Raw genomic sequence first — 18,995 nt, 5'->3', positions numbered from 1 at the left:
CATTCCTATTAGTTGGTATTAATTTCTGTTAGGTTCATGTTTGTTGTTCAGAGGAGTTTCACCAGCATACTATTTTACACATGCACATGTTGTACTTTAATCAGATTGATCCCTTGCCTATTCATGCTTACTCCAGCCTGCCCCTTATTATTCAACATCTATTTTACTTTTGTCACATGAGTTTGGTTATGAGGTTAAAAAAAAATATTGGCAAGGGGCTGGGAATGTGGCTTAGTGGTAGAGTGCTTGCCTAGGATGCATGAAGCCCTGGGTTCAATTCCTTACCACCACATAAACAGCAAAAGCCAGAAGTGGTGCTGTGGCTTAAGAGATAGAGTGCTAGCATTGAGCAAAAAGAAGCTCAGGGACAGTGCTCAGACCCTGAGTCCCAAGCCCCAGGACTGGCAAAAAATAAATTAAAATAAATAAAAATATTGTCAAGCTGAGCATCAGTGGCTCCTGCTTATAATCCTAGCTATCCAGGAGGCTGAGATCTAAGGATCGCAGTTTGATGCCAGCCTGGGCAAGAATCCTATGATTTTTTTTTTGGGGGGGGGGGACTGGGGCAGTCCTAGACTCAGGACCTGAGCACTGTTCCTAGCTGGCTTCTTTTGCTCAAGGCTAGCACTCTACCTCTTGAGCCACAGCACCACTTCCAGCCTTTTCTATTTATGTGGTGCTGAGGAATCAAACCCAGTGCTTCATGCATGCCAGGCAAGCACTCTACCACTAAGCCACATTCCCAGCCCCTCTCCTGGGATTTTTATGGTTTCAAATATTATGTTTAGACATTATATATTTGGTTTTTGTTTGTTTTTGATAGTCCTGGAACTTGAACTCAGAGTCTGGACACTGTCCCTGAGCTTTTTGCTTACGGCTAGCACTTAACCAGTTGAACCATACATCCACTTCCAGCTTTTCGGTAATTAATTGGAGATAAAGTCTCACAGACTTTCCTGGTTGCCCTGGCTTTGAACTGTGATCCTCAGATCTCAGGCTCCTGAGTAGCTAGGATTACAGACATGAGCCACTGGAGCTCAGTTATTTTATCACTTTAAATTTAACATGTATATGTTCAAATTCCTTCTGTTCAGTGTAGAAACACAGTTTTCTTAACAACATTACTGTCAGGAACATTCATTCTCCACTCTAAGTTCTTTTCCTATTGAAAATCATATGCATTTAAGTTTATTTCTGGGCTCTGTACTTTGCCTATGCATCTGTTATATCAATGCCATGCTGTATTGGTTACTATAGCTTTGCCAATATCATTGTAAATCAAGAAGTGTAATGTGTCTGATTTTTTTTTCTTTCCCAGAATTACTTTGGTTTTTTGGAGGATTTGATGGATCTCCATAAATTTTACAGTTGTATTTTTCAATTTATGTAAAACATGCCATGGGAGGTTTAATAAATACTGTGTTGAACCTGTCTATACTTTTGAATACTCTGCATATTTTAACAATATTCTTATGTATTTAAAAAAAAAACAGAAAGAAAGGTTTTGATCCCTCCCTCTACTCCCATACTAGGGCTGAAATTCAGGGCCTGGGCTCTGTCCCTAAGTTTATTTATTCAAAGCTGATGCTCTACCACTTGAGCCACAGCTCCACTTCTGGCTTTTTGCTGGTTATCTGGAAATAAGAGTCATTGATTTTCCTGCCTGGGATGGCTTCAAATTGGAATTCTCAGATGTCAGCCTCCTGAATAGCATCACTGGTGCCTGGCTCTTTCTGGATCTGAGACTTATATGAAGTTTCTGTAACTGCCATCTTTTCAAACAAACTGACTAAAGGAGGGTATACTTAGGAGGGGAATCCAAAGGCATAACTCCTCTGAACAACTATGGTCCTGTGTATCAAAATGAATAACAGGAAGTAGAAACGTTTGGTGGGCGGGGGGGGGGGGGGAGTCACAGGAATGGAGGGAGGAAGAGTGAGCAAATGCAGTCATTATATTCATTGTACATTATGTAAATAAGGAACTGTGTAACTTGAGAGTAGGGATGGGATAAGGAGAGTGAAGGAAGATGTGACATTGACCAAGCAGACTTATGGAATAATAATAATTTAAAAGAATATTGATGATACTATATATATACACATACACACACACCTATGTTTTTTTAAAAACTTGTATAAAAATAAAGGTTTCCTTCTTTCTCAGATTCAATGAAAAGATAGTAAGTTTTTTATGTTTTGTTACAGGTAATCCATTTACTAAGTGACTCTATATACTTCTATGCAAAATTGTTTTTCTTAGCACTGGGGTTTGAATTTAAAATTCCACACTTACTAAATTCCCTGTTTTACTGATTATTTTCAAGGTAGGATCTTTTTATGCCCAGGCCTGCCTAGACTACAGTCTTTCTATTTGTGCTTCCTTTGTTACTGGAATGACAGGTACACCACTGTGCCCAGCCTTGATTGAAATCAGTCTTGTAACTTTTTCTGCCTGGACTGGTGTCAAACCATGATCTCCTAATCTCTGCCTTTCAAGTAGCTAGGATTAGAAGCTTGAACCACTAAGCCCAGCTTTGATAGATGTTTAAGGCTTTAAGTCACAAATAATTATTGACTATTATCTCTATGATATTATTATATCTCTATTTGAAATACAGATTAAGTTCTAGAAAACTTTTTTTTATAATTCTGGTATTTATATTGTTAGAATCAACGTAAAACTTAGAAAACTTTTATTTAATCCAATCTCGTTCTCTGTAGTATTTCTCAAACTTCTCAGTTCTCAAATTATATACTGTTAGTCCAGACTAGATCATTACATACTAGTATGCTCCATGACCAAGAATGAAAAAGCTTTTATGCTGTCACCTCTCAATCAGCTGAGCTTCCTTGGTACTGATAGATGTTTAAAACCTGTATTGCTTTTATGTAGGCTTCCTTTATTCTTTTAAAACTGTACTGCAAAGAAACTTGTTTCCTACTTAGGCTTCTGCTGTTCTGTTTCCTTCTCCAAGACTCCATTCCCCATCCCACTACTGTTTTTGTTAGAATCTCTACATGACCAAAACAACTCTGCAAGGCACTGGTGGCTCACACCTGTAATTGTAGCTACACAAAAGGCTGAAATCTGAGGATCCGATATGAAGCCAGCCAGGGCAAGAAAGTCCATGAGACACTTACCTCCAGTTAACCACCAGAAAACAGAAATCGAGCTCTGGCTCAAAGTGGTAGAGGGCTAGCCTTGAGCAATAAAAGCTCAGGAAAAGCACCCAGAGTTCAAAGCCCCACAACCCACAAACAAAGAAAAAAACTGAGCTTCTTATGCTTGAAGTAACATATACAGAAATAAGTTCAAATAGGATAGGATTCATGTGAGTACATTAATAGGAACATGCATACAATAAAGATATCAATTAATTGCCAAATTCTGTAATGGAGAAATTTATGTAAAGGCATAACATTTTTAAAACAGATAATTTAGATCTGTGCTACCCTAGTAGTTGGTATGAAATTTGATCTCTGATTTATAACATTAAACTTTAATGCAGTCATGGAGTATAGGACATACTCTATGTAGAACTTATGTTAAGGGGCTGGGAATATGGCCTAGTGGTAGAGTGCTTGCCTCGTATATATGAAGCCCTGGGTTCGATTCCCCAGCACCACATATATAGAATATGCCAGAAGTGGCACTGTGGCTCAAGTGGTAGAGTGCTAGCCTTGAGCAAAAAGAAGCCAGGGACAGATCTCAGGCCCTGAGTTCAAGCCCCAGGACTAGAAAAAAAAAAAGAAGAACTTATGTTAAGCCTTACACAAGAAACAGAGATAATTTAGATTTGTTCTCAAGCTAAAAGCCAACGAGTGGGTCAGATAATTTTGTTGCTGTGGCTCAAGTGGTAGAGCACTAACCTAAAGCCAAAAAGCTCAGGGACAGCATCCAATCCCAATCCCTGAATTCAAGATTCGAGCCCCAGGACCTGTGCGCGTGCACGTGCGCGCGCGCACACACACACACATACACACATGACAAAAACAGCTGACGCAAATTCATCTTTATACTAAGCATTTTCCATAGAACTGTATTCTCTTTGTAAAATATTAAAATATTGCTCTATTATGAGGTTCACAGAGTATTATTTTGTTTCATTAAAAACATTGTTTCAGGCTGGGGTTATGGCCTAGTGGCAACAGTGCTTGCCTCGTGTACATGAAGCCCTGGGTTTGATTCCCCAGCACCACGTATACAGAAAATGGCCAGAAGTGGCGCTGTGGCTCAAGTGGTAGAGTCCTAGCCTTGAGTAAAAAGAAGCCAGGGACAGTGCTCAGGCCCTGAGTCCAAGGCCCAGGACTGACAAAAAATAAAAATAAAATAAAATAAAAACATTGTTTCATATTTTAGTTAATAATACTACAATAAATTCTTTGTAACTATTAACCCATGTAATCCTCATAGTAAACCTGAGGTAAATATTATTGTGTTTATTTTACTGATGAAACTACGGAATAGAGAGGTTGAGTAATTTACTCAGTCATAAACTGGTGACTGCGCTGAGTTCATACTCAGGGAGTCTAGCTTCAGAAGCTTTGTTCTTAATCATTATGCTATATTGCCACAATGCCTTTATAAGATACAAGCACTGTCTAGAAGGTAGTGACACATATTAAGTGTCCAATATTATACTAGATATTATAAGAAATATAAATCAGTTGTAAGCCTGTCTTTGAGGAGTTCCTAACCTGGTTGGGGAAAAGATAGTAGCAATAATGTGACAGCTATTTAATCATTGTCTACCAAATTCCTGTGTATAGCATAAACTCTAGTGCATAGTAGACATGCAGTTAATATGAATGAATATGAATGACCTTAAGTATTCCTGCCTGTACAATGAACAGACCTAGCTCATTGTTATATTTGCTGAGAGAGAATTCATTTAGTGGGTTTGTCAGTCATCTTTTTTGACTGGAGATACTAAACAGTATTTTCACTGCCCTTTTTGTTTTTCATTATTGCTATGGGGGTTGGTTAATTTGATTTTTTTTTCTTTTGTATGATTCAGTAGAGCAGCGTGACTTCATTGGAGTCGACAGCACAGGAAAGAGGCTGCTCTTTATGGCTAATGAAGCAGACTTGGATGAAGAGTTGGTCATTAAGGCATCCATCCTACAGAAGTAAGCCCTAAGGATTGCCTTCTTGGCAATTCTCCTTGTCTTAAAACAAAATAAAACCACCCACCATGGGAAAGAGGGAATGAAAACTAGATGATACTGTGTGAAATTGACAAAAGTATGTGAATGTTTTTCATGAGAAAGGATGAAGGCTTTTCCTCACTGCATGAGCTTAGCTTTCCCTATCTTTTCTTGCCAAGGTAGCAAGCACCAAATCCTTCATAGGAGTAGGGCAAAAAGATCTGTGGACAAAACAGGACTAGCTTTCTGATAGTACTATAGAACCTCCTTTAAAAAATAAAATAAAATAGGGGTTGGGAATATGGCCTAGTGGCAAGAGTGCTTGCCTCATACACATGAAGAAGCCCTAGGTTCAATTCCTTAGTACCACATATATAGAAAAGGCCAGAAGTGGCGCTGTGGCTCAAGTGGTAGAGTGCTAGCCTTGAGCAAAAAGAAGTCAGGGACAGTGCTCAGACCCTGAGTCCAAGCCCCAGGACTGGCAAACACACACACACACACACACACACACACACACACACACACACACACAGAGTAAATTGGTGGTAGGAATGAGACCTAGTGGTAGAGAAGTACTCTACCAATGCATGAAGCCCTGTGTTCAATTCCTCAGCACCACATACACAGTAAAAGCCGGAGGTGGTGCTGTGGCTCAAGTGGTAGAGTGCTAGCCTTGAGCAAAAGGAAGCCAAGGACAGTGCTCAGGCCCTGAGTTCAAGCCCCAATACTGGCAAAAACAAAAAAGAAAAAATAGTAAAGCATAAAATTTATCCTATTCTCTTTTTTTTTTTCTTTTCAATTTGAGGGCATAATGCTAGGAAAGCATTCTACTGCTTGAATCACACCTCTAGCCCTTTTATTCCTCTGGTTATTTTTGAGATGGTATTTTTGCCTGGACCATGATCCTCCTGTTTTTACTTCCCACTGTAACTGGGATGACAAGCATGCTCCACCACATCCCAGTTTTTCTTGTTATTGAATTGGGGTCCTCTGAAACTTCCTTGTCTAAGCTGATTAGGAATCATGATCCTTCCAACCACACCCTCTCGTGGAGCTGGGGTGATGGATATATACCACTATGCCTCATTATTAGTTGAGATGAGATCTCACAAACTTTTTTTTTTGCTGGTCCTGGGTTTTGAACTCTGGGCCTAGGTGCTGTCCCTGAGGTTCTTTGTGCTCAAGGCTAGTGCTCTACTATTTGAGCCACAGCATCACTTCCAGCTTTTTCTGAGTAGTTTATTGGAGATAACAGTCTCACAGACTTTTCTGCTTGAGCTGGCTTTGAACCACAATCTTCAGATCTTAGCCTCCCGAATAGCTAGGATTACAGGTATGAGCCACCAGCACCTGGCTTCACAAACTTTTTACCTGGGATGGCCTCAAACTGTGAGCTTCTTCATCTCTGCCTCTTGTGCAGCTAGTATTTTAGAGACAAGCCACCACCACCAGTAGTTTTTCTACTTTTTTGAAAGTGCCATTTTAATAGATTTAATAGATGTGTTTTACTATTTATTTGAGAATCTTTTTCTTTTTTTTTTTTTTTGGCCAGTCCTGGGCCTTGGACTCAGGGCCTGAGCACCATCCCTAGCTTCTTCCCGCTCAAGGCTAGCACTCTGCCACCTGAGCCACAGCACCCCTTCTGGCCGTTTTCCATATATGTGGTGCTGGGGAATCGAACCGAGAGCTTCATGTGTAGGAGGCAAGCACTCTTGCCACTAGACCATATTCCCAGCCCTTGAGAATCTTTTAATGCAAAGCTAAACATAGCCAGCCCTGTCACATTTTCTTCAGTTAACATTTATAGACTGCTTACTCAGCATGGATTTTTTTTTTTTAATCAAAAGCTACTGTTGTGGGGTTCAAGGGAGGAGATTCCACATCCCTCCAAGAGTCTACCACTCAGAGACAGTTTCAAGCAAAAAGATGGATTTATTGGGGAAGTAAAAAGCGAACTGACTGGCCAGGGACACAGTATAGACTTGGGAGCTGAAACTGTGACAGTGAAAAGCGGGCTGACTAGCACAGACTCAGGAGCTGAAACTGTGACCATAAAAAAGAGCAGGCTGACCGACCAGGGACACAGTACAGACTTGGGCGCTGACACTGTGACCCCGAGCAGCTCTCAAGTTGGGGTTTATAAAGATAAAAGTGTAGCACAGATGTAGGGGGTTGACGCAGGGGGTAGAGCAAGCAACAAACAAGTTAAGTGAGCCATTTACAGAAGCAGAATTTTGGGGTCAGGTTGACCTAATCTACTGCCCAACATTTCCTACCATGTTTCCCTAATCAAGATAGAGTCACCTGTACCCCCTACAACACTACCATATTCAGAACTTTCTGCCTGGGACAGGTATATAAGATGCTCAGTAAGTATTGAAGCCCATGTAAGATGAATATGAGAGAACTAATTGAAGATAGAAATACCTTACTTTTTTCCTCTGCAGTCTTTTTTTTTTTTTTTTTTTTTTTTTTGGCCAGTCCTGGGCCTTGGACTCAGGGCCTGAGCACTGTCCCTGGCTTCTTCCCGCTCAAGGCTAGCACTCTGCCACTTGAGCCACAGCACCACTTCTGGCCGTTTTCTGTATATGTGGTGCTGGGGAATCGAACCTAGGGCCTCGTGTATCCGAGGCAGGCACTCTTGCCACTAGGCTATATCCCCAGCCCCCTCTGCAGTCTTAACAGAGATAGGAGATATATTTCAGAGTAAAATCAAACTAAGCTCTGGCTTCAGTTAGGCCTAGTTGCCTCTATGAATAAAAGTTCTATATTAGCACTTTGTTCTCTCATCTGTGAAATAATAGCTATTGGGAAACAAATGAGATAGTGCACATAAACAATTACTATTTTGTCTTTTATGTAAGTGATTAAAAATACTACACATTATTATTGAGTTAGACACTAGTGGTTCGTACTTACAATCTTAGCTACTTGGGATTTGGAGGCTAAGATTGAGAGGATCGTGGTTCCAGGCCAACCTGAACAGAAAAGTTCATGAACCCCTTCTCAACTGAGAGTAGGACCAGTGTTGTATGCCTATTATCTTAGCTATTACAGGAAATCTATAATAAGAAGACCTTGGCCCTGCCACAATCCTAGGTAAGGTCAAGACCTCTCTCAAAAATAACCAGTACAGGGCTGGGAATATGGCTTAGTGGTAGAGTACTTGCCTAGCATGCATGAAGCCCTGGGTTCAATTCCTCAGTACCATATAAACAGAAAGCCAGAAGTGATGCTGTGGCTCAAGTAGTAGAGCTCTAGCCTTGAGCACAAAGAAGCTCAGGGACAGAGCCCAAGCCCTGGGTTCAAGCTCCAGGACTGGCAATAAATAAATAAACAGTACAAGCCAAGAGCCAGTGGCTCACATCTGTAATCCTAGCTGCTCAGAAGGCTTGGATCTGAGATCAAAATTCAAAGCCAGCCCAGGCAGAAAAGTCCATGAGACTCTTATCTCCATTAAACTAAAAACAAACAAACAAAAAAAAACTCAAAAGCCTGAAGTGGCATAGTGGCTCAAATGATAGAGCCTTGGGCCAAAAGAAGCTCGGGGTCAGCGTCCAGGCCCAGAGTTCAACCCTAGGATTGGCAAAATAAGTAAATAACAAGTACAAACTGGTACTTTAAGTGTCAAAGGCAGGAGGATTAGGTTTACTTCCTATGCATATGTTTCCATAAAGCTGCCCAAGGATGTGTAACAACCAAACACTGACATAAACTAAGGAAGAAAAATACATAGAATCTAATTAAGAAAGATGAGATGAAGCCAGGCACTGGTGGCTCACGCTTGTAATCCTAGCTACTCAGGAGGCTGAGATCTGAAAATTGCATTCAAAGCCCAGGCAGGAAGGTCTGTGAGACTCTTTTCCCCAATTAACCACCAGAAAACCAGATGTGGCACTGTAGCTCAAATGGTAGCTGAAAAGCTCAGGCCCAGAGTTCAACCCCCACCACCGACAAATGAATGAATGAAGAGATGTATCCCTAGGATGATGATAAAATGGGGTGCCATGAACATGAGGTACTCAATGAACATTTTTTTTTATTTTACTTGCTTTTGTGCCTGTCCTAGGGCTTGAACTCAGGGCCTATTTGCTGTCCCTGAGCTTTGTTCAAGGCTAGTGCTATACCAGTTGAGCCACAGCTATACTTCCAGCCTTTTGGCTGTTAATTGAGGTTAAGAAGCTCATGAACTTTCCTGCCCCGGCTGACGTCGAACCATAATCCTCAGATCTCAGCTTCCTGAATAGCTAGAATTACAGGGGTGACCTACTGGTACCTGGCTCCCCTGAACATTTCTTTAGGATGATCCCAACCTTTCTCCTTCCCTTCCTTTATTTCTTTCCTTCAACAGGATCTTGCTATGTATCCTAGGTAGGCCTTAAATTCACATTGTTCTTGCTTCATCATCCTTCCAGGTGCTAGGATTGCTGGAAGGTATAGTAGTGCTAGTATTCATTTAGTGGTTTACTTGGAGTTGAATTATTAATAAGTACCTTAGAAAACTAAGAATAGCAAGATAATTATTAATACCAAGGCAAATAAACACAAGGGGAAACAATGTAACTATAGTTACTGAATGGCTGACCTATAATTAATGTTTCTATGTTATTATACTATCTCTGACTCAAGCTAACTAAACTTATAATTACTTTGGAATGATGTGGGGTTAGTGTATTAGAGGCATGAGGGAAGAAAAGAGAAGTAAATCTTCATCCATGGTTAGTGGCCAGTACCTAAAGCTGAAATCATAATAACTTAAGCATTGAGTATTGACCTACTCAAAACAATGAATCGAATTTTTTAAAGGTAGAAGATTCAGAAAGTGTAGTTGTACATGTTACAGCCTGGCTCTGAACTGGGTTCTGGTTTCTCGTGTCTATAATCCTAACTACTCAGGAGACTAAGATCTGAGGTCATAGTTCAAAGCCAGTCCAGGCAGGATAACCCATCAGATTATTATCTCCAGTAAATTACCAAAAAGCTAGAAGTAAAGCTATGGTTCAAGGGGTAGAGTAATAGTCTTGAGCAAAAAGACTCAGGGATAGTACCCAAGCCCTGAGCTCAAATCCCAGGACCAACACACACACACACACACACACACACACACACACGACTCATGCCTCTAATCCTACACATACACACACACATACCCTGACTCATGCCTCTAATCCTAACTTTCAGGATTACAGTACAATTTATTCTGAGGACTGTGGTCCAAGGCTAGCCCAAGTAAAAAGTTAGCCAAGACCCCATCTCAACAAAATATGCTGGAAATAATGTACGCCTATCATTTCAGTTATGCGAGTAGCATTAAATAAGAAATTCAGGCTGACCCTGGCAAAAACTCAAGTTTGTTTTTTTTTTAAAAAGCAATAAGGGTTGGGGGACATGACTCAACTGGCAGATTACCTGCCTAATAAGAATGAGACCCCAGGGGCAAGAGCGCTTGCCTCCTACACATGAAGCTCTGGGTTCAATTCCTCAGCACCACATATATGGAAAACGGCCAGAAGGGGTGCTGTGGCTCAGGTGGCAGAGTGCTAGCCTTGAGCATGAAGAAGCCAGGGTTGGTGCTCAGGCCCTGAGTCCAAGGCCCAGGACTGGCCAAAAAAAAAAAAAAAAAAAAAAAAGAATGAGACCCTGAGTTCAAAACTTCTGCAACACCTAAAAAAAAAAAAAAGTTAAATTCCATTTCCAAAGTGGAAAAACCCCAAGAAACATCTATATAACAATGTTAATGTTGGAATAAGTACTAAATATATCATCTAAAAGAGATAGAAGTAGGTGTTTCTGGGAAACAAAATAGGTAGGAAATATTAGAAGCAACTGAACTTTTTCATTGTAAACAACTTTTTGTGTGCATAGATAATTTCAATCTTTTTGTGTGTTTGTACCAATCCTGGAACTTGACCTCAGTCAGGACCTGGGCTGTCCCTGACCTTTTGTGCTCAAGGCTAGCTCTCTACTATTTGAACCACAGCCCCACTTCCAGGTTTTTTGGTCATTAACAGGAGATAAGCCTTTCCTACCTAGGCTGGCTTTGAATCACGATCCTCAGAACTCAACCTCCTAAGTAGCTAGGATTACAAGTACTAGCCTCCAGCCCCTAGTTGATACTTTCCATTTTAAAGTGTGTGTGTGTGTGTGTGTGTGTGTGTGTGTGTGTGTGTGTGTGTGTTGGAACTGGAGCTTGAACTTGGGACCTCAGGCTCTCACTTCGCTTTGGCCACACCTCCACTTCTGGCTTTTTGCAGGTTAATTGGAAATAAGGGTTTCTCAGATTTGTCTGTATAGGATGGCTTCAGACCTCATTCCTCAGATCTCAGCCTCCTGAGTAGGTAAAATTAGAGGCCTAAACCACTAGGTCCTTGTTCAATTTCAATATTTTTGATGACATTTATAAAGTTCCTTTGCCATAACACTCCAGAAATTAAGATGTGAACATCTGTGCTGAATGCCAGTGGCTCAGACCTGTAATCCCAGAGGCTCTAATCAACACTGTAATCCTACACCTCTAATTAGACTGAGACCTAGAAAAATGCTGGAGGCATGGCGCAAGCAATACAGTGGCAGCCATGAACAAGAAAGCCAAGTGAGTTTGAGGCACTGAGTTTAAGCCTAATGCCAGTAACACACACACACACACACGATGTGAACATTTCTTAAGGTATCTTCATCTTGCCTGCCATAGTCCTCTTAGTCTTTTTAACATCATTTTCAATAGTTTTTCATATGAATATGTATGTATGAATACTATTATTTCATATGCATTGTTGTTAAACACTTGGATTATTTCTCTTTCTTTTTCTTTTTTTTTGCCAGTCCTGGGGACTGAACTCAGGGCCTGAGCACTATCCTTGGCTTTTTTTTGCTCAAGGCTAGCACTCTACCTCTTGGGCCACAGCGCCCCCTCTGGCTTTTTCTATATTTGTGGTGCTGAGGAATCAAACCCAGGACTTCATGTATAGGAAGCAAGCATTCTACCACTAGGCTATATTCCCAGCTTGTTTCGTTTTTTAAGATCGGGTCTCACTATGTGAAAGAGAGGACAAAGCCGGCCTCAAACTTGAGATTCTTCTGCCTTAGCCTCTTAGGTGCTAGGATTATAGCAGACATTGGTTTGTTTTTATTTACCAGTGTAGAGATTTACCTTGATCTCCTGACTACAACCATCTTGAGTCATAGCATGATTGCCCCTGAGCAGTCTTGGTTTGTTTTCCTCACATAATTTCCCATCATACTATAAATACAAAAAAAAACCCCAACAACAACAACAACAGAAACTTATTACAATGGTATGTGAAGCTTTAATGACTTGGACCATTTGCACACCATTTGCACCAAGGGTGTGGCATGTCTGATACCCTTTTTTTTTGCCAGTTCTGGGGCTTGTACTCGGGGCCTGGGCTCTGTCCCTGAGCCTTTCTGTGCTCAAGGCTAGCTAGCACTCTACCACTTGAGCCACAGCACCAGTTCTGGCTTTTTCTACTTATGTGATACTGAGAAATTGAACCCAAATGCTTCATGCATGCTAGGCAAGCATCTACATTCCCAGCCACATTCCCAGCCTTCTGATATCTTATTTTTTTTCAAATTTTTATTATCAAACTGGTGTACAGAGAGGTCTGATATCTTATTAACTCAAGATAAAATGGGTACTTTTGGCTTAGTTGAAGTCACTTTTGTCCTGACAATTACATAGCTTCTTTTTTCTGACCCAAATGAGAGGGGTCCCAGGTATACAAGTCCCCTAATAGGTTGCGCTCTGCAATCCTGGGTCTATCTGCCTTTTCCTTCAACTGCTCAAGCCCCTTGCAGCTGGTTCTCATAAAAACACTGGGTTTTTCCAAAAGAATCAGTCACTTGAATTCTTTTTTTTAAGTTGAGTTTATTACAGCATCATTTATACACAGTAAAATTTGTTTTTGGTAGTATCCAATTCTGTGTACTTGAGAAAAATAGGTCCAAGTGCATCATGTATATGCTCTTTCCATGGTGGTATCCTCTGATACTAACTAGCTCACAGTTAGCCTTTAGAAATTTGTTAGCTGGGCACTGATGGCTCATGTCTATAAATCCTAGCTAATTAGGCTGAGATCTGAGGATCATGGTTTGAAGCCAGCCCAGGGAGGAAAGTCCATGAGAGCCTATAATCCTAGTACTAGGAAGGTGGAGGCAGGGATATCTCCAGCTTGGGCTTTGATACTGTGAATAGAACAGGAGTTAGCAGACTTTTTCTGAAAAGATCCAAGTAGTGAATATTTTAGTCTTTGCAGGTCACCTGGCTCTTTGGTATTTCTTCAACTCTCAAAAGCACTCATAGAAAAGCATTGATAGAACAAAGTAGTATTGCTATATTCTAATAAAATTTTATTTATGTGATCTTATTTATAGATACTTCTAGACATATACTGCCATAGCTGGGTCACTCAGTCTAGTCTACTATACTAAGATTATGATGCTGAAAACCAGAGGAAGAAAGAGGTTTGTTCCATGTCATGTCTAATTAGGAATATAACGGAGGCTTTTCCATTAGTTCATGGTTTCTACAAATATTTTATGTTTTCTCCTGTAGTGTTTTGCTATTTAGGGAAGAAAACTTTAAGACATGGTCTTAAAGTTCATTATCCTTAGTGAGAGATGAGATTATGCTTATAAAAATGGTTACCAAACAATATCAAATATTAAGCAATTATGATCAACAGATAGTGTGGTAAGAATTTGGAGATGTATCAAATTGTGAGATCAGAGTAACAGAGAAAATGATAGAACAATTTGGACTTGGGTGGATTTGAATAAAATAGGGAAAGGGACAGCAGAAGCTAAACCTGTGTGGAGCAGGGTGTACAAGCCTGTTTTAGGAACTGTGAACTGGACAGTCAGGCTTGAATACATGATTATGTTGTGAGATAAGAAGCACTAGGAGCTAAGGCTGGGAAGTTAAGTTGATCCAAAAATAGAAGGCCTTCAATGCCATAGAATTATGAAGACTTCAGAGAAGGGAAGTGACGACTGAAATTCAGGATTCTAAAATAATCATCTGACAGGATGATGTGCAGGGTAGATTTAAGGTGTAATACTTGAAAAGTAACATGTTAGTATCATTAGTTGTTTTTGTCAGTTGTGGGGCTTGAACTCAGGGCCTGTGCACTGTCCATGAGCTCTTTCTCTTCAAGACTAGTATTCTACCACTATGAGCCACAGTGCTGCTTCTGGTTTTCTGGTAGTTAATTGGAGATAAGAGTCTCACAGACTTTACTGACTGGGCTGGCTTTGTACAGTGATCCTTAGATCTCAACCTCAGTAGATAGGATTACAGGCAAGAGACCTAGCCCTGCTAGTATCTTTTTTCTGTTTTTTTTGTTTTGTTTTGTTTTTGTTTTTGTTTCCATTCCTAGGGCTTGAACTCAGGGCATGGACACTGTCTCTGAGCTTCTTTTGCCCCAAGTTAGCACTCTACCACTTGAGCCATAGTGCCACTTCTGGTTTTTTCTGTTTATGTGGTGCTGAGGAATCGAACCCAGAGCATCATACATGCTAGGCAAGCACTCTACCACTAAGTCACTTTTCCAGCCCTCTGCTTTCTTTTTTTTAACCTCTTAAGGAACTAGTTTATGGTTCCATATAGTGATTAAGCAAATGTCTTAATCCCAGTGGTCTCTGACAAAGAAAGCAAAGCTTGTACATGATAGGAGCAAAAAAGATGGACATAGAAGTGAGGAAAAGAGTCAGAAGTAGTGACACACACTTGTAATCCTAGCTATTCTGGAGGCAGAGGTAGGATCAGAAGTTTGAAGCTAGCCTGTAAGCAAAGATAGGGAAACCCTAGTGAAAAAAGTGCTGACACCCTCTGTACCTCGCCTGTTTAATAACAACTGAAAACATTTTTTTAAAAAAGGGTTGACAGTATAGCTTAGTAGTAGATCACTTGTTTACCACATGCAAGGCCCCGAGTTCAATCTCCATCACTGAAAAAAGAAAATAGCTTAGCCCTACATGGTGGCACACCTGTAATCCCAGCTATTTAGGAGGTAGAGACAAGAGGATAGCAGTTTGAGGCCTATTAGGGCAAGAAGTTAGTGATTCTCTATCTCAAAAATGAGCCAGTCATAGAAGAACATATCTGTGGTCCCAACTACTTAGGAGACAGGGCAAAGGTTAGTGATACTCTATCTCAAAAAATGAGCCAATTGCTAGGTGCCAGTGACTCATGTCTATAATCCTAGCTATTCAGGAGCCTGAGATTTGAGGATCAGAATTCAAAGCCAGCCTGGGCAGAAAAGGCCACGAGACTTCTATCTCTAATTAACCATTAGAAAACCAGAAGTGGAGCTATGGCTATAAGTGGTAGAATGCTAGCCTTGAACAAAAAGAGCTCATGGACAGTGCATAAGTCCTGAGTTCAAGCCCTACAACCAATAAAAAAATGAGCTAGTCATAGCACATATCTGTGTGCCAACTACTTAGGAGGTAGATTTAGGAGGATCAAGGTTTAAGGCCAACCTAGGCAAAGTTACCATGAGACTATCTGAGAAAACAAACTGAAAGACAATGAAGGTCATGGCTTAAGGGGTAGAGTGCTTACCTACCAGCACAAGGTTTTGAGTTTAATTCCTAGTACTGCAATCAATCAATCAATAAAATGGGAAGAGGGACTAGGTGTTACCTCAAGTGGTAGAGCACTTGCCTATCAAGTGCAAGGGCCTGGATTCAATCCCAAGTGCCACGTACATTAATTGAATAATTAATTAATTTAACTTCTTTCTTTTTTTTTTTTTTTTTGCCAGTCGTAGGGCTTGGATTTAGGGCCTGAGCATTGTCCCTCGCTTCTTTTTTGCTCAAGGCTAGCACTCTACCACTTGAGCCACAGCGCCATTTCTGGCCGTTCTCTATATATGTGGTGCTGGGGAATCGAACCCAGGGCTTCATGCATGCTAGGCAAGCACTCTACCACCAAGCCACATTCCCAGCCACTAATTTAACCTCTGAAGGAACTAGCTTATGACTCCATATAGTGATTAAGTAAATAAATAAATAATTAAACAAAAGGAAAGGAAAAGAGAAAAGGACTGGAGAGGTGGATCAGTGGTAGAGCTCCTGCTTAGCATGTGGGAGTGGTTCCCATTCCTAGCACAAGGAGAAAAAAAGAAAATGTAAAAGAACAGAAGAGGGGGTGAACTTATTCAGAGTATACTATATACATCTATGAAATTATCACCTTAAGTTTCCTTGTACTATTAATGAATGCTAATCAAAGTAGGTTTTAAAAAGTAGGTGAACAGGGCTGGGGATATGGCCTAGTGGCAAGAGAGCTTGCCTCGTATACATGAGGCCCTGGGTTCGATTCCCCAGCACCACATATACAGAAAACGGCCAGAAGTGGCGCTGTGGCTCAAGTGGCAGAATGCTAGCCTTGAGCAAAAAGGGAAGCCAGGGACAGTGGACAGTGCTCAGGCCCTGAGTCCAAGGCCCAGGACTGGCAAAAAAAAAAAAAGAAGAAGTTCTTCTCTGCTTTGTAGATAAATAAAGATGTTTTAAAAAAAAAAAATAGGTGAACAGGTATTTGTGTATTTTCCCCTCATAGATTTTAAGGCCTTGGGTAAGCACTGGAGTCATTCACCAAGGCCTTAGGTAAGCACTTCCTAAGACTAGGTTGAATGGTTGTTGGCAGATTTTTTTCCTCATTCTTCTAATTTTTAATTACCCCTCTCCCTATCACCAAATCTTTGGTGTGTGGTTGTAATATAAGGCAGCTGGCTTGATAAATGAACAGTAAAAATATTCTGTTACCCTCTGGGGTATTGTATTCTGCCTGCTTCAGTGAAATGGTGAGTAAAAGCTAATTACAGCCAGATTTCAAAGTACTTTTTGAATATGAAAATACAGTACTTCCAGTCTTTTTATAAAATTGAATTTCCAAAAGTAGTAGCTAGTTCCTACTGGAGGAAGACCAAAATTATCTTGGAAAAGGACTTTGTATAAATAGGAAAGACAGAAGCATCTTTTTTTAGATTGTATGACTTTTGTAATGGTTATAGGAGAAAGGAACAATGAAGGGATGAATGTATGTTTCATCTGTTTTCTCAGAAAAAATATCACTTGGTTTCTGACATTATTTGGTGTTTCTGCCAGATTCCAAGCATATTTGTACCGGAAAGTAAATTAGAGTATGACACGTGTTGAGCAGGATGCCTGCTAAACCTATGGTCAGGTCTAGAGGCTATCTTCCCAGCAAGGTTAGTTAGTTATCAGGTAGTACCTTTAACTTTACTCCAGAGGACTTAGATTCTTACAACTTCATTGGATTTGGACAAAGCACATGTCTACCGAGTACGTTTCTGACTTGTAGAGACACTGTGTGTAGTAAGGAAGAATACTGGCATCATGTTGGAAATTCAAGTGCAGAGAATTTGGGACTTCACCCAGAGAGACCAGCTGTGTAGCCTTGACATCGAATCATTCTGTGTTTCTCTAAGTCTCAGTTTCTCCAGCTGAAATTGACCCCTTCCCATCTAGAATTCCTATTTTATTTGTAACAGACATGTGTTTTTAATAGTTTGTGGTTTTAATACTTTGGTATTTGTGCCAAATACTTCATCTAAAAAACCATGAAGCTTCAATGTGATGTTGTTTCTTTTCATTCTAGTTAAGATTTTTTTTTACTGGAAAGGTAATGAAATTTTTTTAAACAGTTATCTTTGCCAGGTGCTCGTGGCTCATGCCTGAAATCATAGCTACTCAGGAGGCTGAGATCTGAGGATTTCAGTTCGAAGCCAGACCAGAAATACTATGAGACTCTTACCTCCAATTTACCACATAAAAACCAGAATTGGAGCTGTGGCTCAGAGTGGTAGAATGCTAGCCTTGAGCAGAAAAGCTTAGGGACAGTGCCCAGGCCCTGAGTTCAAGCACCATGACCAACAAAAAGAAGAAGAAGAAGAAGAAGAAGAAGAGGAGGAGGAGGAGGAGGAGGAGGAGGAGGAGGAGGGATATCTTCTAAATGGAATAAAATCTTCACAAGTTAACCTTCTAGTTGATTTGTACCCAGGGAGATAGGACTTCAGTCATGACCTCACAAATCATGTCCAAATCTCTATTTCTCAGACTAAAGGATCTCAAACCTTTCCCAAGTTTTTTTCAAGGTTTGTATTGTCCAACGTGGGCACTGAGACTTTAGTTCATGCTCCCTCTATATTTTACTCTTTGTTCTGTAAAGTGAGACTGCAAGAGAAAAAAAAAAATCCACTTGAACCACTGCGCCACTTAGGTTTTTCTGGTGGTTAATTGTAGATAAGCGTCTCACGGGCCTTTCCTGCAAGGCTGGCTTTGACCCATGATCCTCAGATCTCAGCCTCTTGAGTACCTAGGATTACGGGCATGAGCCACTGGCACCTGGCAAATAACTACTTTTCTTGTAAGATGCAGCTCAAATGTTACTTCTCTGTGTATATGTAATAACTACTTTTCTTTTTAAGATGCAGCTCAAATATTATGTGTGTTTGTGTGTGTGTGTGTGTGTGCATGTGCGCAAGCACCAGTCCTGAGGCTTGAACTCAAGGCCTAGGTGTTGTCCCTGAACTTGAGCCAACACTAGTGCCTGGCAAATATCACGGGTTTTTTTTCCCCTGCTAATCCTGGGGCTTGAACTCAGGGCCTGGACACTGTCCTTAAGCTTTCTTGCTAGGCTAGTGCTCTACCACTTTGAGCCACAGCTCCACTTTCAGTTTGGAGTGGTTAATTGGTTTGAGTGGTTAATTGAAGATAAGATTCTCATGGGGACTTTTTTGTCCCATCTGGCTTCAAACCAAGATCTTCAGAGTCTCAGCCTCCTGAGTAGCTAGACAT

The 18,995-nt window shown here is 40.7% G+C and overlaps 1 protein-coding gene across 3 annotated transcripts in view; it reads left to right on the top strand.

Moving 5' to 3' along the window:
• Window positions 1–18,995, top strand: part of Eif2b3 (eukaryotic translation initiation factor 2B subunit gamma) — a 59,896-nt gene that overhangs the window by 21,844 nt on the left and 19,057 nt on the right. For all 3 annotated transcript variants that reach the window (XM_048351161.1, XM_048351163.1, XM_048351162.1), the window contains exon 5: window positions 5,021–5,132. In XM_048351161.1, coding sequence (XP_048207118.1) covers window positions 5,021–5,132 — 112 coding nt within the window. The remainder of the gene's footprint in view (window positions 1–5,020; window positions 5,133–18,995) is intronic.

Source organism: Perognathus longimembris, chromosome 7, assembly GCF_023159225.1.
Source record: "Perognathus longimembris pacificus isolate PPM17 chromosome 7, ASM2315922v1, whole genome shotgun sequence".
Lineage (NCBI taxonomy): Eukaryota > Metazoa > Chordata > Mammalia > Rodentia > Heteromyidae > Perognathus > Perognathus longimembris.
This window is presented reverse-complemented; position numbering and strand designations above follow the sequence as displayed.